Source organism: Siphateles boraxobius, unplaced genomic scaffold, assembly GCF_051911475.1.
Source record: "Siphateles boraxobius isolate OS27281-9 unplaced genomic scaffold, OSU_SipBor_1 9, whole genome shotgun sequence".
Lineage (NCBI taxonomy): Eukaryota > Metazoa > Chordata > Actinopteri > Cypriniformes > Leuciscidae > Siphateles > Siphateles boraxobius.
This window is the reverse complement of record NW_027509219.1, coordinates 23,271,520-23,293,663: the sequence shown is the minus strand read 5'-3', so window position 1 is coordinate 23,293,663 and position 22,144 is coordinate 23,271,520. Positions and strand designations below refer to the sequence as shown.

General features: G+C 42.2%; 1 protein-coding gene across 5 annotated transcripts in view; it reads right to left on the bottom strand.

Annotated features, from left to right (window-relative positions):
- Positions 1–22,144, bottom strand: part of magixa (MAGI family member, X-linked a) — a 61,928-nt gene that overhangs the window by 18,318 nt on the left and 21,466 nt on the right. For all 5 annotated transcript variants that reach the window (XM_077223549.1, XM_077223547.1, XM_077223551.1 and 2 more), the window contains exons 5-12: positions 16,813–16,986; positions 16,228–16,405; positions 15,592–15,662; positions 14,176–14,343; positions 12,266–12,764; positions 11,426–11,939; positions 11,267–11,330; positions 10,235–10,633 (exon numbers count right to left, since the gene is read on the bottom strand). In XM_077223549.1, the coding sequence (XP_077079664.1) occupies positions 10,235–10,633; positions 11,267–11,330; positions 11,426–11,939; positions 12,266–12,764; positions 14,176–14,343; positions 15,592–15,662; positions 16,228–16,405; positions 16,813–16,986 (2,067 nt within the window). The remainder of the gene's footprint in view (positions 1–10,234; positions 10,634–11,266; positions 11,331–11,425; positions 11,940–12,265; positions 12,765–14,175; positions 14,344–15,591; positions 15,663–16,227; positions 16,406–16,812; positions 16,987–22,144) is intronic.

Genomic DNA, 22,144 nt, shown 5'->3' with positions numbered 1-22,144 from the left:
GCTTTGCCGCCCCTCTTGGCGGGGGCCTGGACGGGCGGGGCGCCCTGCCTGCGACTGGCTCCACGGCGCCGTTTAGATGGAGGCTGCTGCGGCGCGGGAGCAGGGGCAGGCGCAGGAGAGCTGGAGGGAGCGTGCCCTTTCTGTTTAGGAAGGAACGCTGCGGAAGCCACTTCTTCAAAGAGTTATGTGGAAATGCATATGGACTAGCCCGAAGGCTGTACTGCATATGCAATAATGGATGACTTAGCCCAAGGGAAAGACACGGGCTTCCGATAGGAGCAGCCGTGGAAATATACACATATGGAATCCCCGTAGGGTCAAACATATGGAACCCATCTCAGATCCCGTTCTCAAGGATTCAGTGGATAAGGGCCTGGCGCCGGACGCTCTGCCAAGTCCGGGCCGAGGGGTTTGGAGGACTCGACAGGTTTTACTCTGGAGCAATAAGGGTGCACAGTAGGGTGCAGCAAGCCGACAGAGCCAGGCCTCTCAGTGCTTCTACCCGTCTAGGGTGAGAACATGGGAGGAGACCGGCTCTACACGTAGGCTATAGTATCTAGCGAACGTGTTAGGTGTCGCCTAGCCCGCAGCTCTACAGATATCTGTTAGCGAGGAGCCACGTGCCAGCGCCCAGGAGGATGCAACGCCTCTCGTGGAGTGTGCATGCACCCTGAGCGGGCAGGGCACGCCTTGTGCTGGGTAAGCCAAGGCGATGGCATCCACTATCCAGTGGGCCATCCTCTGCTTGGAGACAGCCTTTCCCTTCTGCTGGCCTCCGTAACAGACAAAGAGCTGGTCTGAGCTCCTGACGCTTTGAGTTCTGTCCACGTACATACGCAGAGCGCGAATGGGACAGAGCAAAGCCAGGGCTGGGTCTGCCTCTCCAAAGGCAGCGCTTGCAGGTTCACTACCTGGTCTTTGAAGGGAGTGGTAGGAACCTTGGGCACATAGCCAGGCCGGGGTCTTAGTACCACGTGTCTGTCACCCGGCCCGAACTCTAGGCACGATTGGTCGATCGAAAATGCGTGCAGGTCTCCTACTCTCTTGACAGAGGCCAGTGCAACCAGCAGCAAAGTCTTCATGGAAAGAATCTTTAAGTCTAATGACTGCAGAGGCTCAAAGGGAACATCCTGAAGTGCTCGAAGCACCAGGGAAAGATCCCAAGAGGGTATGGAGGGGGGTCGAGGAGGATTTAATATTTCTCGCCCCCCTAAGAAACCTGACGACCAGGTCGTGCTTTCCAACTGTTTTGCCGTCTATGTGGTCGTGATAAGCTGAAATAGCGGCAGCATGTACTTTGAGGGTGGAGGGAGACAGTCTACGCTCCAGTCTACAGTCTACGAAGAGGTTCCACTTCAGGGCGTAAACACGTCTCGTGGATGGCGCCCGTGCTGAACTGATGGTGTTTAGTACCTCAGGGGGTAAGTCACCTAAAACCTCCGCTTCCCGTCTAGGGACCAGACATGGAGTTTCCAGAGGTCTGGACGCGGGTGCCATAGGGTGCCCAGTCTCTGAGTCAGAAGATCCTTCCTCAGAGGAATGGGCTAGGGAGGGACTGTCACGAGGAGTATGAGTTCTGGGAACCAAGTCCGGGTGGGCCAATAGGGAGCCACCAGAAGGACCTGCTCCTCATCCTCCCTGACTTTGCACAGTGTCTGCGCAAGTAGGCTCACTGGGGGAAACGCATATTTGCGAAGGCCCCGGGGCCAGCTGTGTGCCAGTGCGTCCGTGCCGAGTGTTCCCTCGGTCAGCGAGTAAAACAGCTGGCAGTGGGAGGTCTCTGAGGCGGCAAACAGGTCTACCTGAGCCTCCCCGAACTCTCTGCAGATCAGCTGAACCGCCTGGGGGTGGAGTCGCCATTCTCCCGGAAGCACAGCTCGTGATAGCTCGTCGGCCACACGGTTGAGCAAGCCGGGGACATACATGACTCGAAGCGACCTCAGATGCTTCTGACTCCAGAGGAGGAGATGGCGGGCGAGTTGCGACATGCGACGGGAGCGTAGACCACCTTGTCGGTTGATGTACGCAGCGGTCGCAGTGTTGTCCGTACGGACTAGCACGTCCCTGCCCTGTAGCAGCCTTTTCAAGCGGCTCAGAGCGAGATGTACTGCTAGCAACTCGAGGCAATTGATGTGCCAATGCAGCTGGGGGTCTGTCCACACCCCTGACACTGCATGTGGCACCCCTGCCCGTTGTACGTGGCACCCCAGCCGGTGGCAGAGGCATCTGAGAATACCACAGCATGCCTGGACACCTGTTCCAAGGGGACTCCTGCCCGCAGGAACAAGGGGTCTGACAACGGGCTGAAGGTCTGGCGGCACGCCGGTGTGATAGCCACCCGGTGAGTGCCGTGATGCCACGCCCATCTCGGGACTCGGCCGCGAAGCCAGTGCTGAAGCGGTCTCATATGAAGCAGGCCGAGCGGGGTTACCGCTGCTGCTGCTGCCATATGCCGCAGGAGCCTCTGAAAGAATTTCAGTGGGACCGCTGTCCTGCCTTTGAACGTGTTCAAGCAGTTCAGCACCGACTGAGCACGCTGCTCTGTGAGGCGCGCTGTCTGGCCGACCGAATCCAACTCCATACCAAGATAAGAGATCCTCTGCACAGGGGAGAGTTTGCTCTTTTCCCAGTTGACCTGAAGACCCAACTGGCTGAGGTGCCTGAGCACTAGGTCCCTGTGTTCGCATAGCTGATCTCGAGAGTGTGCTAGTATGAGCCAGTCGTCGAGATAGTTGAGGATGCGAACGCCCTGTTCTCTCATGGGATCAAGGGCCCCCTCCGTGACTTTCGTGAAGACACGGGGGGACAGGGACAGCCCGAAGGGTAGGACCTTGTACTGATATGCTCGACCCGCAAAGCGCAGGAATGGCCTGTGTCGAGGAAGAATCGAGACATGAAAGTACGCGTCCTTCAGGTCGATCACTGCAAACCAATCTTGGGGACGGATGCATTCGAAAATGCGTCTCTGCGTAAGCATTTTGAACGGTAGCTTGTGGAGGCTCCGATTCAAAACTCGCAGATCCAAGATTGGTCGTAACCCACCACCTTTCTTGGGTACAATGAAGTAGGGACTGTAGTGCCCTGACCTCATATCGGCTGGAGGGACCGGCTCTATCGCATCCTTCCCCAGTAGGAGTGCAATCTCCGCATGCAAGACATGGGCATCGGCTGCTTTCACTGTAGTGGAGTGGATAGCCCGAAACTTGGGGGGACGCCGGGCGAACTGAATCGCATAGCCAAGCCTGATGGTTCGAATGAGCCAGCGAGACGGACTGGGGAGCGCTAACCAGGCTCGCAGAGACCGTACAAGCGGGACCAAAGAGACCGTAGGCGTCCTCGGAGTGGGGCAGCGAGGTGGAACACAGGGACGTGGCTCGGGAGGCTCTCTCTGGGAGGCGGCCCGTAGCGGGGTCTGAGTGTGCTGTGCAGCACTTAACGGCGCAGGAGGACGCCCACGGCGACGAGCAGACCGAGGAGCCGCGGGCGGTGGGGTGGAGGCAGCAGCTGACCGCCGCGGCAGGATGTGTCTGATGGCCTCAGTCTGCTTCTGTACAGCCGAGAACTGCTGAGCGAAGTTCTCAACCGCGTCACCGAAGAGGCCGGTCTGGGACACGGGGGAGTTAAGGAACCTGATCTTGTCGATCTCCCGCATGTCAGCCAGACACAGCCAGAGATGGCGTTCCTGGACCACAAGTGTGGACATCGCACGACCCACTGACCGCGCAGTGACCTTCGTCGCACGAAGCGCGAGGTCAGTTGCGGCACGAAGTTCTTGGAGAACTTGTGGATCATGACCACCCTCGTGCAGGTCCTTCAGTGCCTTGGCCAGATGAACCTGCAACAACGCCATAGCGTGCATGGCAGAGGCAGCTTCCCCACAGGGCTTGTAAGCCTTGCCGGTCAGGTCCGACGAGTACTTACAGGCCCGGGAAGGAAGACACTGTTCTCCACGCCAAGTGGAGTTAGGGAACAGTTGCATAGCAACGGCCCGTTCCACTGGCGGGATACGCGTGTATCCCTTAGCTGCCCCGCCATCAAGGGTGGTGAGGGAGGAGGAGCCACCGAGACGGTTTCTGGCAGTAAAAGGTGCCGCCCACGTCCCTGTGAGCTCCTCATGCACCTCCGGGAAGAAAGGCACTGGGGTGGGTTGCTGAGAACCAGCGCGCGCCACCCCGAGATACCAATCATCCAACCTCGAGGGCTCGGGACACGGTGGAGGGTTCCACACGAGCCCGATCCTGTTGGCGGCCCGGGAAAGCATGGCCATCATCTCCGGGTCCGACTCGGGCACCGCTGACACACCTGAAGGAGACAGCGGCTCTGAGCCGTCGTCCGCGGAGAGGTCTGACCCACCCTCCGATGCAGCGATCGACATCTGGTCGTCGCAGGGAGCGCCGAACGAAACGACTGGTACACATCTTGAGGATGCTCCAGCACGCTCCGTTGGCAGCTCAACTGGTTGCGGAGCATGAGAGGAGTGAGGGTTCCTGGGGGGTTGGTTCCCCGAAGGAAGCGCGCTCACTGTAATCCTCAGGTCACCCGTGTCACTGCCCGAAGCAACCCGTGAAGGGGGGTTGGAACGAGTTGCAGGAACGGGGACTCCGCCCTATTGCAGGAACGTGAGTCTCGACCTCAGCTCCGAGATGGTGATCTTCCCACAATGGGTATATGACTCATCCACGAACGCTGCCTGTGTGTGTTCGAGGCCCAGACACACAAGGCAGTGATCGTGACCATCCCGCGACCCCAGGTAACGACCGCATCCAGAAACACACAGATAGAACGTCATCTTGAAAAAGACGCGAACTATCTGTGTAAGCTCTTTTAGGGACTACTCTCACTGGTGCTGAAGCACGCAGGGGAACAGCCACAGCGATCACAGACGGGAATGTGCACCCGTCTGTGCGCTGGATCTCTCTCGCTGGAGGTCTTACCAGCTGTTACAACAGCTTTTGAGCGCTTGCCAGGCGCACCTTACCACCTGTTATAACAGCTTGTGAGCACTCTGAAGCGCACCTCACCAGCTGTTAAAACAGCTCTTTTTTCTTTGCTCAGTTTTTAAAATAACAAAAAAAAGAAAGAGAGAGAAAGAGAAACTGCTCGCGCTGCCGTGCTGTCACGCCCGCACCGGGAAGGAGAGGTCCAGAAAGGCTCGTAGAAGTTGATTTCAACTGTAAGCAGAGACAACGAAGTGTTTGGCTCCGAAGCAAAAAGCTAACTGTGCAATCGCACCAGCTGCTTGTTAAATACCCGCGCTGCGAGGCTGCACAGCTGTTGCAAATGATTGCACGCCAATGTGTATTGGCTTGTTTTAGTTTCACTCGAAGTAGATTGGCCTCTCTAGCGAGATTCCTATTGGTCAGTCATGACCTACGTTGTAGTGACTGAACGATAGGGAACTTTTTTTAACTTTTGCCCCATTTATGGAACCAATTTTGAACAAATCAGGGTGTTTTGGGGTCCACTTGCTTTCCTTATTGAGACAAATATTCATGATGTTTCTTTAAAACATCTTACTTTGAGCTTCACCGAAGAAAGAAAATCATAAAGGTTTGGAACTAAATGAGTAAACAATTTAAGGAAAACAAAACTTTCACACACTATTGAGAAGAAACACACAGATGCAGATCACAGCAGTAATACTAATGGTGAAAGAGCATCAGACCCACAACACTCCATTTACATCAGGCTGACACTACAGAAACAAACAATCCCAACACTGCACAGGAAACAGTATCTGCAGTGAAACTTAGTTTCGGACACAGTCTGATTTTTTATTTTACACATCCTATCTAATGAGATCCACGAAATGCATCATGAACGTTCAAACATACACATACAAGCCTGCTTCTATCCCTATGGGGATAAAGATGCAAAACCAACCATCTGTTTAATATTTAATCTTATACAGCTTATTAGTCCTGCCATGTAAATATGCACTAAAATGAACAATGCGAAACCTCACATGACATGGAGAAAATATGCTCAACCAATGATCCAGAACCTGCGATGTCTGTTAACATTGCTAAGCTTCAGGAAACAGCATCAGCTGACCCCAGCACAACTCACTCCTCTGAAAAATGGAAACGGGCAAACGACGGTGCCTTAAGGATATAACAGCATAGAGAGGATACAGATCATAAGATACAGACAATCTCATATTGAACACGACTGGAAGGAACTCGCCGTGTTCTTTGCTCTCTCTCCTTCTCACACACATTCCCTACAAATGACCTCATGCTGATGATCTTACACACACGATAAGATTTTCAGGGTGTTCAGCTTATAACAGTAATAATGTAACTGAAGGAAAATATAAATATAAATATAGAGATAAATATGTGTTAGGATAGTTACATGATGCTACAATAGGTTTCAAAGAATACCATGGTAGACGGTAAAAAAAAAAAAAAAACTAAATATTGTACATGGTCAAATAAACATGGTAATACCATGGTATAATTTCCTAAAAATATCAAGGCACTATATTCATTGTCAACTTACTATAGTACTACCATAGTATTTTAAAACATGTACCTGGTAGTACCATGGGTGTATTCTTTTACTTGTACCATGGCAGTACCAGGGTATTCTTATAAATATCATGGAGTACCATGTAAATACTATGGTACTAGAATTGTAGTACCTTGATACATTTCAAAATACTGTAGTATTACCATACTTGCACCATTGTACAAGGTTTTTTAGTTACAAATTTTTGTAATGGACAGAAAACTATCATCATAAAACTATGATACCATGTACAAAAAAAAAACAGTAGTACCCAGACTTACTTATTACTTATACTATACTTTTTTGTAAATGTGAATGATATTTTTTCATTATGCTTCAAAGTTGTTTTTCTCTTTATCTCTACTGCAGTCTGTAAGCAGATATTTGAACGCCTCTACAGTGTGGATGAGTCTGTGTTCACTGATCCAACACATCACAGAAGAATTAAGCCTTTCATTGGCACTACCACTGGAAATATTTCAGGCATGTGAGACCCCAGGTGAACCACAGCGCCAGGACGCTCTGCTGTATGAAAAGTACAGAGATTCAATAAAAAAAGTTGCACTTTAGAAGAACTGTCCCGGACAGATCAAAGGCTACGGATACAATGCAACATGCAAAACATGCATCCTGTTCTCTCTCACGAAAGCAGACTGTTCCCACGCACAATGTTTTAAATCACGCTTAAACATCACTAAACTTGATTCAGCTGCAAATACAGTACTTAATTGTAAGTAAAGTAAATAGTACCAGGGTCAATAATTAACCTAAATACAGATATTATAAGAGCACGTAAGAGGTAAGAGAGTATTTACGTTTCACGTCCTTCATCGTTTTCAGGGCAGACTGAAGCCTTTCCAGCATTTTGTCCTAATAGAGTTTCTAAATCCAGCTTCAAATCCAGAGAATTCCTGATACGGAGTCTTTAATCTACATATAATATTACAAAACAATGAAGAAATGGAGAAAACAAGGACTGTTCAGGTGTTTTTTCCTTCAGAACAGAGCCACTGAGGACGCTTGCACCGACAAAACTGAACTGAGGAAAAGAGAGAGGGGGAGAGGGTGAAAGACTGCAGAGAGATAGAGAGAGAGAGAGAGAGAGAGAGAGAGAGATAACTGAAGGGAGGGATGTTGAGTGAAAGCATGATAGGGAATACGTGGAAAATAAAAGTGATTTAATACCACACTGATTCATGTCAAAACTATCAGCCTGAGACAGAGAGTGTGTGATATTTACAACTATATGTTGGAATTTATAACACACACACACGCACGCACGCACGCACGCACGCACGCACGCACGCACGCACGCACGCACGCACGCACGCACGCACGCACGCACGCACGCACGCACGCACGCACACACACACACACACACACACACACACACACACACACACACACACACACACACACAAGGTTATACAATATTAAGGTCACACTTTAGTTTAGTGTCCAATTCTCACTATTAACTAGCTGCTTATTAGCATGCATATTACTTGGATATTGGCTGTTTATTAGTACTTATAAAAGCACATATTAATAACTTATTCTGCATGACCAAATTCTGCATCGCTTATTCCTGCCCAATAACGAAACCTAACAACTACCTTACTATTAATAAGCAGTAATTAGGAGTTTGAGGCAAAAGACGTAGTTAATAGTTATTCAATAATAGTTGAATAGTTGCGTTCTCGCATTTAGCTCCTAAACTCTGGAATAGCCTTCCTGATATTGTTCGAGGCTCAGACTCGTTGTCCCAGTTTAAAACTAGATTAACGACGCATTTCTTTAGCCAAGCATTCACATAATGCTCATCTTTTATACCACTGTTGAATCAGATCGAATGCATTAATATTATGAACAGCAGCTATGCCAATTATCTCCCATCTGCTTTTCTGCTGTTATCTCGGGACGCTAGTCCCGAGGTAAATAGCGTTCGTCAGCTCCGGTTTGTATCCAGCCTCTCACAGAGACCTCAGATGCCCCAACACCTGCGATAAGATGACAAAACGCCTGTGAAGAGACGACTCGACGCCCGTGAAGAGACGACTCAACGTCGGCGATATGTTATGCCCTAAATTACTACATGATTAACTAACTGTATTTTTTTCTATGTACATTTCTGAAATGCACATTCTGTAAAGCTGCTTTGAAACAATAAGTATTGTGAAAAGCGCTATACAAATAAATTTGAATTGAAAAAAAAAATTGAATAATGAGAATTGGACCCTAAGCTAAAGTGTGACCAAGATTTCTATTTCAAATAAATGCTGTGCTTTAAAACTTTCTATTCATCAAATTAACCTGAATAAAATCAAGAAGACTGGAGTAATGATGCTGAAATTTAAGCTTTGCCATCACAGGAATAAATTACATTTTAAAATATATGACAGAAATGAATAAATTTACAATATAATTTACAATATTACTGTTTTTTTACTGTATTTTTTTATCAAATAAATGCACCTTGGGAAGCATAATAGACTTCTTCCAAAAACATTAAAATAACTTCTACTACAAGTTATCTACAATTTAGAAATATAGAAAATCATTGAAATATGGCTGATTGGATTCTATTACTTTGGTTCATTTCAAAATTCTTAAAAAAAAAAAACACATATAACATTGGTCCGAAGGCAAAAATGTCTACACAACATAAATACATTTGAAATCTGAATGTTACAACTGAAAAGAAAGTTTATTTTGGATAATGTAATCTAATAATTCATTATAGTATTATAGTAAATATCAACAATTATTAAATTCATTAATCAATGCATTGAATTGCATTGATGCAATGTCTAGTTATTAGAAACCTTTAGTTCTATGAAGTACTGTAGATATGTAAACTGTAAACAAAACGATAAAGAAAACATGTAAAACAAACAGATCACAATGGTTCTTTTTTGGAAATCTATTTTAAAAAACAGATGATGTTTATCTACTAATAAACCCTAAATGACAATGAACAAGTACTGAACTACTAAACAACTGAACATAAAAAAGAACAATGAACAAGAGAAAAGAGAGAGAGAGAGAGAGAGAGAGAGAGAGAGAGAGAGAGAGAGAGAGAGAGAGAGAGAGAGAGAGAGAGAGAGAGAGAGAGAGAGAGAGAGAGAGAGAGAGAGAGAGAGAGAGAGAATGAAAACAGGAAAAACTGCTCACTCAGGAAACTGTTCCATTTGTTGTTTCACAACTACAAGCAGTGCTGGACACAAACCATGACCTCACTCAGACTTTAACTTATCTTACATTAAACACGCAGAGCAGTGATGCACAAATCCTTCAAGCGCATTTAATAATAAAAAAAAACTATAAACGTCTCCTTAAAAATAAGAGAGCACATATTAGCTAAGCCTCAAATCAAGTGAAAGAAATCATAATTATTCTGCTAATTAGAGATTTTCTGTGCACATGCTTATTGCATAATGACATGACTCAGACGACCAACATGCTTACAGGGGTAAAATGCCCTTTTTCTCTACAATATTTTTTTTTTCACGATTCACCTGGTCTTCAAACAGCAAACCAGGCAGAATTCTAGACTCTCTCCCTCTGTGGTAATTGCTTTATGCAGACGGACTATACATTCCCAGAGTCCTGATTTTGATTAAATAATGTTGAATTAATGTATAAAATGTTCATGTTCAACAACGCAAGGTCACATCCACTGGCCAGAAAACATAAATGCAAGTTCCACCCAGTCTGTACTTACTTCCATTCACTACGTCCTGTGATGCGATGACAAACCCGAATCCCTCTCCTGGTCTCCGTCTCAACTCCACCTCCATCGCTCTGGAAGAGACCACTCCCCTTGCGTCTACATGGCTTTTGGACACCGCGCCGAGGTTAGAGGCAGCAGTACGGCTCCACTGAGCAGGTCCGTCCTCAACCCCTAACCAGTCCCGGGGCTCTAGGGTCAGGGTCACGGGCACAGAGTCCAGGAAGCTGGTGCTTTGGACCAGGTTGGGGAGGTCACTGCAGGGCGAGGAGGGAGAGAGGGTGCTCTGGCTGGGCACAGCACCATCAGAGGAGGGTGAGGTCAGATCTGGGGTGCCCAGGGAGGGTGGAGGTCTTTTATAGGCATTTGGGGAGCCTGGGGAGCAAAGAGGACCTGAGAGAGAACAGGATAATGATGAGTGATAGGGGCAAAAGGTACACATAGATTTTTCCTGCTATACTGTTTATTTATAAAGAATTAATCATAAATCTAATAATAATTCATGATAAATATATAGAAATAATATGCATCAGATATGTGCATTATATTATATTATATTATATTATATTATATTATATTATATTATATTATATTATATAGTTATGTGACAATATTAAACTTTTTTATTTATTTAATGGTATTGGCTGATATTAGATTTTATTATACACGCTCTTTTCTCTTTTTACATTTAGATTGCCACTGCCGTCATAAAATGCTCACTTAAATTTAATCTTTAAAAACACTAATAATTAACATGAACAAATATTTAATGTAATTTTTACGTAATCTTAAATCTCAAAATTAATATTATCTTGTCATACTGAACATTATAATGTTGTGTTGCCTAAATTCACTCATTTTTATAATTTTTTTCCATTTTTGTATTTATTTATTTTGACAAATTGTACAAAATTTTAAAGTGACCATGAAATCAAAATGGACAACTCTTTATTTTTCTTCTTTTTTTTAAATTTTGCTTTGTTTATTATAAACGATCTATCTGCATATAGTGTGGGTGACACTCACTTCCTCTGTAAACCAGTAAGACCACCTCACCCTGTTTGGTATGTTCTTGCAGCACCCGCTGCACCTGTTCATATGAAAAAGATCATATGAAAGGATTCAAATTTAGAAGGTTGATGAGGAAAGAGTTTCAGAAAAAGCCTGAAGAGTTATTGAATTTACCTGTGCGAAGCTGAGGCTCTGCACATCAGCGCCATTGATTTTAATAATGGCATCCCCTGGCTGTAAGGAGGGGCACTGTCGTCTGTCCCAGACTCTCTTCACCACTGCCAGCTGCCCTCCTTGCCCCCCAGCCGTCACACTGAAACCCATACCCCCTCCCTCGCTCCTGCCCAAGGCCACAGGTACCAGCTCACCCCCTCCCCCGCAGCCTACCCCACCTGGGGCTCCGGGGGACCCTAGGCCACCCGGAAGAGGTTGCGGGGGATTGTTGGCTGGACACCCATTGAAACCACAGGGTGGGTGCTCGGTTGGGGGTACGACGGCAAGAGATGTTTGGGGCATGGGAGGCCGCTGGGTGCTAGGCGCTCCTGGTGGCGGGGCGGTAGGACCCACCTCGGGCCGGGGCAGGGGGAGCGTAGCAGAGGAGAGATCGCTCTCGGAAGACTTGGAACTATGATGGGTGTGAGAAGGAGCTGGAAGAGTGTTGTTGTTGTAGCTTCGGACAAGAGAAGCTCTGGGTAGAGAGTGGAGGAAACAAATGTGTGTGTAAACAGAACAGCATCAATAAAAATAATAATAATAATAATGATGATAATGACCATGGTTGTGATATTATTATGTAATTTTAATATTTATTATTAAAGTTAATAATAATAATTATCATCATTATTATTATTGCCATGTTCATTAATGATAATTTTTGGTTTTCGACTGGAATCATGTTTTTTTGTACTGTCCCTATATAAATAAACTTAAAATAAAAAATAAAATAAACAACAGGTTTATATTATTATTATTATTATTAATAATAAACCTGGCTTGATACAAAATTCTGATTACCTGCGTGTGACAACAGAGCTGACCTCCGTATCGCTGTGACTAGAGCTCATTCGCTCTGATGGGGGAGGGGCATTTGTTAAAGGCACCGCCCCCAACCCTAAAGTCCCTCCTACTCCCACTCCATTTCCATTGACCATTGAGTAGGAAGGCTGGGGTGCTGTGTTCCCATTAGCATCCAAAGACTCTTTCTGCATGCGGGGGTAGAAGTTGTTATGGTGGGACATAGAGCGATTGAGGTTCACCAAGCCAGGCTGGTGTCCATCAGGATGTTGAACCTGGGATTGAGCAGATTTGGGGGCTGCAGGTTTGGCACTGCTTGGGTCGGAAGGGGAGGTGAGGCTGGTTTTGGGGCAGCCATCAGGGTTGTAGAGCATGGGGTAACCTCGACGAAGAACCACATCCACACTGTGACCCATGGGGACGGATTTCAGCATTTCTACCACTTCTTTATGGGACAGACCCAGCACACACAAGTCATTAATGTACACCAGGATGTCCGCTGAGGGAGAGAAAGACATTTCTGTCATTTGTATTTGTACACGAAGGAAATCAAAAGCAATCAGATATTCATTTTGTGAGTACACAAGTACTAAAGGGGTCATTTCATGAGGAATCAAAAATGTCCTTAATCTTGTGAGTTTAAAGAGTTCAGTGTAAAAAAAAGCCAGTAGAAAAAGACAATTCATTGAAACTAATGTTAGAAAGGGTAGGATGAATGCAATTTTAACAAGGTCAAACAAATAAAACAGACAATCACAAGGGATACAAAAAAGGGTATCACGTGACACCTTTAAGCATAAGTGAGTGTGTGTGGGTGTAGGTGGGTTTGTCAGAACACGTGACTGGACAGTCGTGTGTGTAATAGAAGGCAGATTAAAACCTACAGACCCATCTGGATTAAGAGAAGATCAGCAGATCCAAACCATGACACTCCAAATCACCAAATACATACACATATATACAAGCATAACAATCTAATCCACAGAGAGAGAGAAAAAGCGTGAGTTTCAAGGGATTTCCTGCCAAAAATAAAAGTGAGGATTGGAGGGATAGATTATGATGGGGAGAGAGAGGAAAAGCAAACCACTCATTCTCCTGTGGTAAAATCTATCTTTTATCCATCTGGTCCTTTTCTCTCCCCCGGTCTATAAATGATCTGACTTAAAAAAAGACAAAAAGTCCCATAGATCTGGATTTAAGTGTAAAAAGAGGACATTATAATCAGCAGAACCATTACATCACATATGATTCACAACGTCCTTAAGAGTCCCCTGCACAAATCTATGCGTGTTATTAAATTATTATATCTATCATACATCTATAAATATTTAAAAAGCTGACCCATTGAAGTGCCATCTCCTGTGCTGCATATTTATACAGAAGCAGCAAAAAGCAAAAGCCGCTTAGCAGTTTCCAACAGAGAATACTGGTGTTGCCAGGGCAATATGAATATGGCATGCAGGAAAATCCTCAATTCTTTCTCATTTCACCTAATCTCTACACCAGTGGCATTAGCTTTTCTCAATGTGAAATTAGAATATATGTTATATAGCTTAAAAGTTTTTTTTTATTTTTTTTTACATAATTTCCATTTAATTTAGCTAATGCCTTACCACAAATTCCTAAATGTGTCATTGAGGAAAGCAAAACAAGAACTGCTATAGGTAACATTTTGTTTTGAATAACAAAAAAGCTTTAACGAACAATAATTATAATAGTCATTGTAATAAATTATAAAAGTAAAAAAAAAGAAAAATGTTCAGGTCTCTGACTTTTGAAAACTATGATAAAAATAATACATACAGTAGCAGTTCTACATGGTCAGTGTTTGAAATACAGTGCCAGCTGCATCTGTGTTTTGATGTTTTTTAGTTTTTTAGAGGACACAGGGTTAAAACTCCTAGTCTCACCTGTTTTGAGTGCAGATGGGCCTCCTGGGGTGACACTGTACACCTGTAGGAACTCTCGAGGTCTACTGCCACCCACAATGTTGAAGCCAAACCCACGAAGCCCTTTTGACAGGCGAGTGTGTATGGAATAGCCCTTCAGTTCAGATGGTTGGTCTGTGAATGCAGGTACTAATTGACACGCACACACACAAACATAGAAATAAGTGTTTACATATGGGATGCCAAGTCCACAAAAATGCCTTCAAGCCTCATCACTACATTGTTTTAGGATGGAGTTGACTGCTAAACAACAGTGCCATCTGCTGGGATGTGAGCTGTGCAGCTTATACTCTGAATAAATTGTCCAATCACACAATTGTATACAGGGGAGTACTTTTTTCATTTTAAAATGCTATCTCCTATTAAGCCTAGTAAGCCATTTAAACACCTCACCCCAAAAAAGAAAACTGTGGCACTTTCCAAAACACTGTCTATTTTCAAAACAGCAAACTATCATTCTATACATACATACTAAAATGTAGGGTACACAACAGTGCACTTTGAAAGGGTACTTTTTCCCACAATGCAAAGTGCTAGAGATGGCTTTTCATCTCCTAGGTGACAATTACCCAAAGTATTTGTTTTCTAGTTTACTAGTAGCAATTTTCAAAATTTTTCTTTCATTTTGTTCTTGACTCATCAATTGAATAGAACTGCTAAAAGTATATTTTTTATAACCACATTTACTTCAAACATAATAACTGAATGGCATCCACTTAAATTAAACATGCAATTGAAGAGATCATGTGACAGTGTAGCATACTATTTTCAGAAACCTGCATAATGCAAATGGTTCCAAATACTATTTTTAAACAATAGCAGACAGTATACCATATACACTACACACTATATACAACTACATTTTCAAATTCCTAAAACTTTTCCGTGCTTAAATTAGATTTTAAACACATATTATTATTATTATTATTTTTTCATAATTTTAAAGAATTTCACTTTAGTCTCAGAATTCTGGAGCCCACGTGTATATCTATTCACATACATGTCATGTGCACATGTGGGCTTCTTACACACACGTGCATAGTAACAGATGTAATGGCTTCTGAAAACCGTTCGGCTCAGAAGGGATAGCAGACATGACCTTCTCAAATATAAGAGAGCATGCTTTGAGTGATAGATAGAGATAGAGATAGAGATGAGAGGTGAAAGCCAGCAGGGAGGGACGAGGGGATTGTGGATAAGGTTTAAAAGGCAAGGAAAACAAGCTATAAGATGAAGGCGTGAGAGAAAGACTAAATGGCTCCAGGAAGGTTTGTCATCAATCTTTGTGTAAAGACTGCAGAGAGAGCGAGAGTGTGTTTGGGAGCAAAATGGGGAGAGGGGCCAAGCTCGCACACACGTGCACATATATGCACTCACACTCCGTCTTGCTGACAATCTCTTTGCCCTGAGTCCTTGGGTCCAGCCAGCTTGTGGTCTTTGAGTTATGGCTGAAAAATGAAAGAAATTAGACTTTTGTCCTCCACAAGGTTTCATAAGCAACTTGAAAAACAACAGCAGTACTGAGAGTAAAACACATTAAGCACACTTCATTTTCATAGATAAAGGCAAAGAATATGCATTTTACATTGATGCGGATCTTAAGTTTCCAATGTCACCCCCCCCCCCCCCCCCTTAAAATTGCATCAAAAACACAAATTAATCACATTCAGCGTACTTCATTTTCAGAGAAAGGCAAAGATTATGCATTTTTTGATGCACATCTTAAAGTTCAAATGTCATCTTTTCTTTGCATAAAAATTGCATTAAAAAACACTTCCAACGTGATAACTGGACTCAATCCGCTGAATTCAAATTTTTTCATTGATGCACTTCTTAAAGTTCAAATGTCGCCTTTGCATGTCAAAAATCCAATGTGACATAGAAAGACATCATGTCAACTTTGAGTTTAATCTTTGATTACTGGAGGAAGCAAAATACCTTCTGTCTCTATTTTTGCCCACTCTATGTCCCACTGTACCATCTCATTTTTTCCTTTTTCCCCTGCTGACTCACTTGATGTAATAGGGTTCACCCGTGTCACTGAATGCCAGCTCCCAGTTTTCAGGCAAAGCCCCTCCACGTGCTCCATTCTCCATGGCAACCCCTCCATCCCGCCCACCGCCTGAGTCCCAAGTCTGATTAGGTGAGACAATGGTGGTGGGAGGGGCACTGCTGGCTCCGGCAGACCCCGCTGGGAAACAAGAGAGTAGAGTACAGTGAACATGACATGAGATGTGGCCGTCTTGTATAATCTTAGGCTACCTCAGGCCAGCGAGAGGTCACGCTGTTCATGTTTCTCTTCTCTCTTGCCAGCTCCAATATGAGAAACGCATAAATTCCAAACACAATTCCATACTATTTAATGTCAAAAGCATAAAAATTGCAAACATGTCCTGGTTGAGCTGACATCCATTTGTCTTAAAAATCTGTAGGTTTAAAGTAACTTCAAAATGGTGACTATGTGGGGTCAATTCCAAATATGCTGATCTTACAGGGCAAGGTAAGAAATATGTTTTGAGATAGGGCACCATGGTGCAAGGTGCTTGCATTTAAAAAAAATAATAATTCAAAATAAAGGTTTACACAAAAGCTGGGTACCTGATAGACCAGAGTCTTCCTCGCTGTTGTCACCTTCCTCCACAGCCTTTTCCAGGTTGCTGAGCGATTTGCTGCGGGTGCGAAAATTCCTCAGGAGGTTTCGATGTTCCTGGTACGTAATGGGGGGGCTGTCAGGACCAATGTGGACCGGCCGAGGTGTACCATAATAGTTCCCTGTTAAGACAGAGTTGTTTTAAAGATGCCCCACCCAATATGGCCCACAATCCCAAAACTGTTCCAACCATTAAAATTCTAAAACAATGGGTTTTTGACAAGGCCGTCCATTTTCAACCTAAAAGTTATTGTCCTTTGAGTCAATTTCTGAGGCAACCAAAGAGCCTCTTCTTGAATTGCGGACCAGAACACAATAATCAAGCAGCTCGAGTCAGGAGGCTTTAGAACTTAAATATCTTAATTTTCAAAAACTTGAATTTATTCGAAAATAGTCAAAATACAAACCATACCATCTCCATTATCCTGATTAACTTTGCCAAGAAAATGGTGCCAAAAAAGCTTTAAAATGTACAATTACCTGACATACAGACAAACATTAGAAACCACAAGTAATTTTTTTCTAATTTAATACAAAATTCTTTATTAAATATTATATTATCAAATGATAACATGCACTCAAGCTGACATGAACTCGCAAGTCTGGCAAGAGCTCCACAAAATCTGATGATCCATGTTATCGCATGATTTGAGTGAATGTTCCAAAAAGATCATCTTGTGCTTCAATGGAAGAAAGAAAATCTGAACTTTCGTACCAAGGAGTTCACATGATCAGTGAGATAAATCTGATTAGTGACCTAGAAATAGTGACAAATTCATTTTACACCTTAACACTTCTCATTTTAAAATGTTCAAAAACCTAAAACTTACCTGGTTTGAAATAGTTTTTTAATCGAAAAGCCATTTCCAATGTGGTATGTGACCCAACTGTATAGAAAGTAGAACTTTTTTGTGTGTCACCAATTTTAATGATAAAGTTCTAGTTCGACATTTTTTCAAAAGAGGCATATTTTCCACTCCAGGCTGCTGCTGCTGCCCTAGATCATGCTCTCTTTAAAACCCTTAATCACTGCTGTTATGAAACTAATAAACTGACAGGATGTTCTGGAGCTCTTTTAGCAATCAGATCAATGGCAAAAACATTAGCTTAATCCACTTCTGAACATCTACCTCTAAATCTCTAAAATAAAAGTATTCAACATAAAAACTTCAAAGTGCAGATACAAAAAAATTACAATTTACACAATAAGTGCACTAGAAGCGCAAACTCCTCAGCTAAGAGAGTTTACTCAGCAACTGTACAATAGCTACATGTTTAGAATTTTCTGAGATATTTAACTCCCTAGCTGCAGCTTATTTACAACTGGAGAAAAAAATGAAAAGAGAGAGAGAAAGAGAGAGGGAATGGAGGTGGAGGGGTGATGGAGACAGAGAAACTGAAATAGGGATTACAGAGTAAAGCCTCTTTCCTCCGTACAGAGTGATAGAAAAGTAGGAGTGTGGTGTGGTTTCTAGCTAGAGAGATGACTAATGGGCTGTGGGGCATCATCGCTCAGGTGTTAAAAACTCTTGTGGTTAATTATAGGCATATTAAACAGATAATACAAAATCTCACATATCTAGTGTTGTTTCTGGGGGGTCAGTAAGGTTTTTTTTTAAGGAAATTAATACTTTTATTAATTAAAAGGATGCATTAAATTGAATCAAAGTTACAGTAAAGACAATTATGTTATACAAGATGTCCATTTCAAATAAATGTTGTTCTTTTAAACTTTCTATTAATCAAAGAATCCTGAAAAAAAAAGCATCATGGTTTCAACAAAAATATTAAGCAGCACAACTGTATTAAACATTGATAAGAAATGTTTCTTGTGAACCAAATCAGCATTTTAGAATGATTTCTGAAGGATCATGTGGCACTGAAGACTGGAGTAATGATGCTGGAAAATCAGCTTTGCCATCACAGGAATAAATTACATTTTTAAATGTATTGAAATAAAAAACAAGTTCTTCAAATTATAATAATACTTCACAATATTTCTGTTTTCGGTCATTTTCTAAATTAAATAAATGCAACCTTAGTGAGAAGCCTTGGTGAGTCTTCTTTCAAAATCATAAAAAATCTTACCAACCCCAAACTTTTGAACCCAAGTGTATATATATATAGAGAAGATTTTGTCAGGATAAGTAGAAACCTGATGTACTAAAAAAAACAGTCTCTATTGGTGATATTGACAAAAGGCAGTTATTTAGAACATGACATTTACATCAATCATCCGTCCTTAAGTTCCCCAAAAGCACTTTTCAAAACCTTACTCGACTCGACCGAGATGGACATAAGTGAACAATATCTTTCTTACTTTCCAAAGACAAAAGAAAGTAAAGTGGCACAGCAGTATCAAAAACACGAGTCAGCATATCCATAAATCCATGAGCTGCAACTTTGAAGGATGTCATAGTGTGAATTTGCAGCTGTGTATGAGACTCTTAACAAAGACATCAGCAGGCTCAGACATCAGTCTGCATTACATGCTTGTTCTCTCTCCATTAGGGCTCTTTTTCAGCTCTTTCTGCTGATAACGTTGGAGGACAGAACCGAGCCAGCACGGCACTTTTGTCCGCAGTCTGGAGGGTGCTTCTCTTAAAGGGTTAGTTTAAGAGATTAAACTAACTAACCCTTTAATTCTGATTGGCTTGAGAATTTTGAGCTTTGGCGTGAAGCCCTGACCCTCACCATGTGTTCATGAGTACACACAAACTCAAATGCACGCACACAAACTACTCAGTTGAACAGTACATAACTCCTTCCAAATCAAATTCAAGGCATGTTTGTCCCATACGTTTTCTCATAAGAAGACGCATTTTTCACATTTTTGTGAAATTTTGAATGTATGGAATAGAATGGTTTTGAACAAGGTGGAATGTGTAAAACCTTTATATTGGTAGCTGAAAAACATGATCAAATCAGTCTAAAAAAATGTGAAGAACTTAGTGAAAGATTTGTGCAGTTTGTGTAGGTTTGCTCACAAGCAATTGTTAAGATTTTGAAGACAATTTAATTTGTTGTTTGACAAAAGGATCCAATTGTTTTGATAAACAATACAATCACTTTTTAGATCAGTGGTTCTGAATCTTTTTGACTCCAAGGCCCCCTATTGTCCACAACAATATTTGTAAAGCCCCCTAGCCCTAGTTTAACATTTTTTTTAATCACAATTAAAATAACTAAAACTAAAGCCTGGGAAAATAAAATCTGCATTGTTAATCCTTTTGATATTTTATTAAAAAAAATAATAGTAAAATATACTAAAAGTAAAATAATTGAAAATGTGGGGGAAATCCCTTTATAAAATACATGTTTTTCTCCAATACACGGTCACAATTAATGGCACCCTTTTATTCAATACTTTTTGGAGCCTCCTTTTCCCAAAACCGCTCTAATTTTCTCATATAATGCCTGATGAGTTTGGAGAACACCATACAAGAGATCAGAAATCATTCTTCCATACAGAATCTCTCCAGATCCTTCAGATTCCCAGCTCCATGTTACCCTACTCATTTTCTATTGGGTTCAGGTCAGGGAACTGGGACAGGCAATGGCAGAAGCTTAATTTTGTGCTCAGTGACCCATTTTGGTGTTGATTTTGATGTTTGTTTTGGATCATTGTCCTAATGAAAGATCCAACCACAGCCCATTATAATATTTCTAGCAGAGGCTATCAAGTTTTTTTATCTCTTGGTATTTGCTAGAATCCATGATACCATGTATCTGAACAAGATGTCCAGGACCTCCAGCAAAACCATAGGGCCACAACATTAAAGATCCAGCAGTATATTTTTTTATCCAGGTACTTTTTATCCCTGTTTGCACAAAACCCATCTGGTGGTTTTGCTGCCAAAAAGCTATTTTTTGTTTTGTTTCATGTGACCATAGAACCCGGTCACATTTGAACAACTGAATATGCTGGAGTTTGTTTTTGGATGAGAGCAGAGGATTTTTTTTATTTAATTTTTTTTTTGTTGAGGATTTCTGACCCTAAGACTGCAATTCTCCATCTGTGATCCTTGAAGAGTCTTTGACCACTCAAACTATCCTCCTCACCATGCATTAAGAATTAAGACAATATAGACACACATTCTCTTCCAGGCAAATTTGTAATATTTTTAGTTGATTGAAACTTCTTATGCCCTGATGGTGGAAATTTGATGCCCTGTTTTCTCATCAATCCTTTGCTGCACATCAGACCTATATTCTTTAGTTTTACTTTTGATGGATGGATTAAGGGAATTTGGCCTTTATGTTTCCTCATTATACTCCTGTGAAACAAGAAGTCATGGCTGGACAACTTCATGTTCCTACTCACCCTGATGTGCTAAAAAAAAAACATAAATATGAATGGGAATATACTTCAGAGATATTTTACTCATAAGAATTTCTATGGGTACCAATACCATTTATTTTATAATGTGATTTACCTCCCTATAACTTTACTTCAGTAACTGGTTAGAATTTTTTTAATGAAAGATCAAAAGGATAAACAATGCAGATTTATTTTCACAGCCCTCTTTGAACATATTTAACAGGGGTGACAACAATTCTGACCATGACTGTATTAATTATACAAATGCCAGTGGCACTTTAATACTTTATTACTTATATTATGAATTGAAATTCCTGGTCTATAAATCTCACTTTTAAAATTAAGTTGTCATATATCCAGGTTTTTCCAAGACTGGGAATCCTATAATATATGTATATATATATATATATATATATATATATATATATATATATATATATATATATGTATATAACTTCACACTATATATCACTTCAATATATATAAAGAGCAGATGAAATTACATGCATGCAATGTCGTAGTTACGTTGTCAATTAGTAAGTGAAATGACCAAAAAGTACCAATAAATGTCGTAACTGGTACGTCGAATTTGCATGCAGGTATCATGTTCATTCTATTCATCAGGATCAGTGTTCACATGTGTTATTGTGTATTTACCATAGTAACTGTAGTTTCCATAACCCCACAACACCACTTTATTTTCACTTTGTGTTATTTTGTAATTTTTTAAATGACAGTGCCTCATACCAATTTACTAACTGCATTGTATTAACTTTTTTGGACTGCAATTTAGTAGCCTTATTTTATAATAGCCCATGTTTATTCATCAGTGTTAGTGATATTTTTAGAATTTATGTGCATGTTAAGTGGGACAGTAGTGTGTGTGTGTGTGTGTGTGTGTGTGTGTGTGTGTGTGTGTGTGTGTGTGTGTGTGTGTGTGTGTGTGTGTGTGTGTGTGT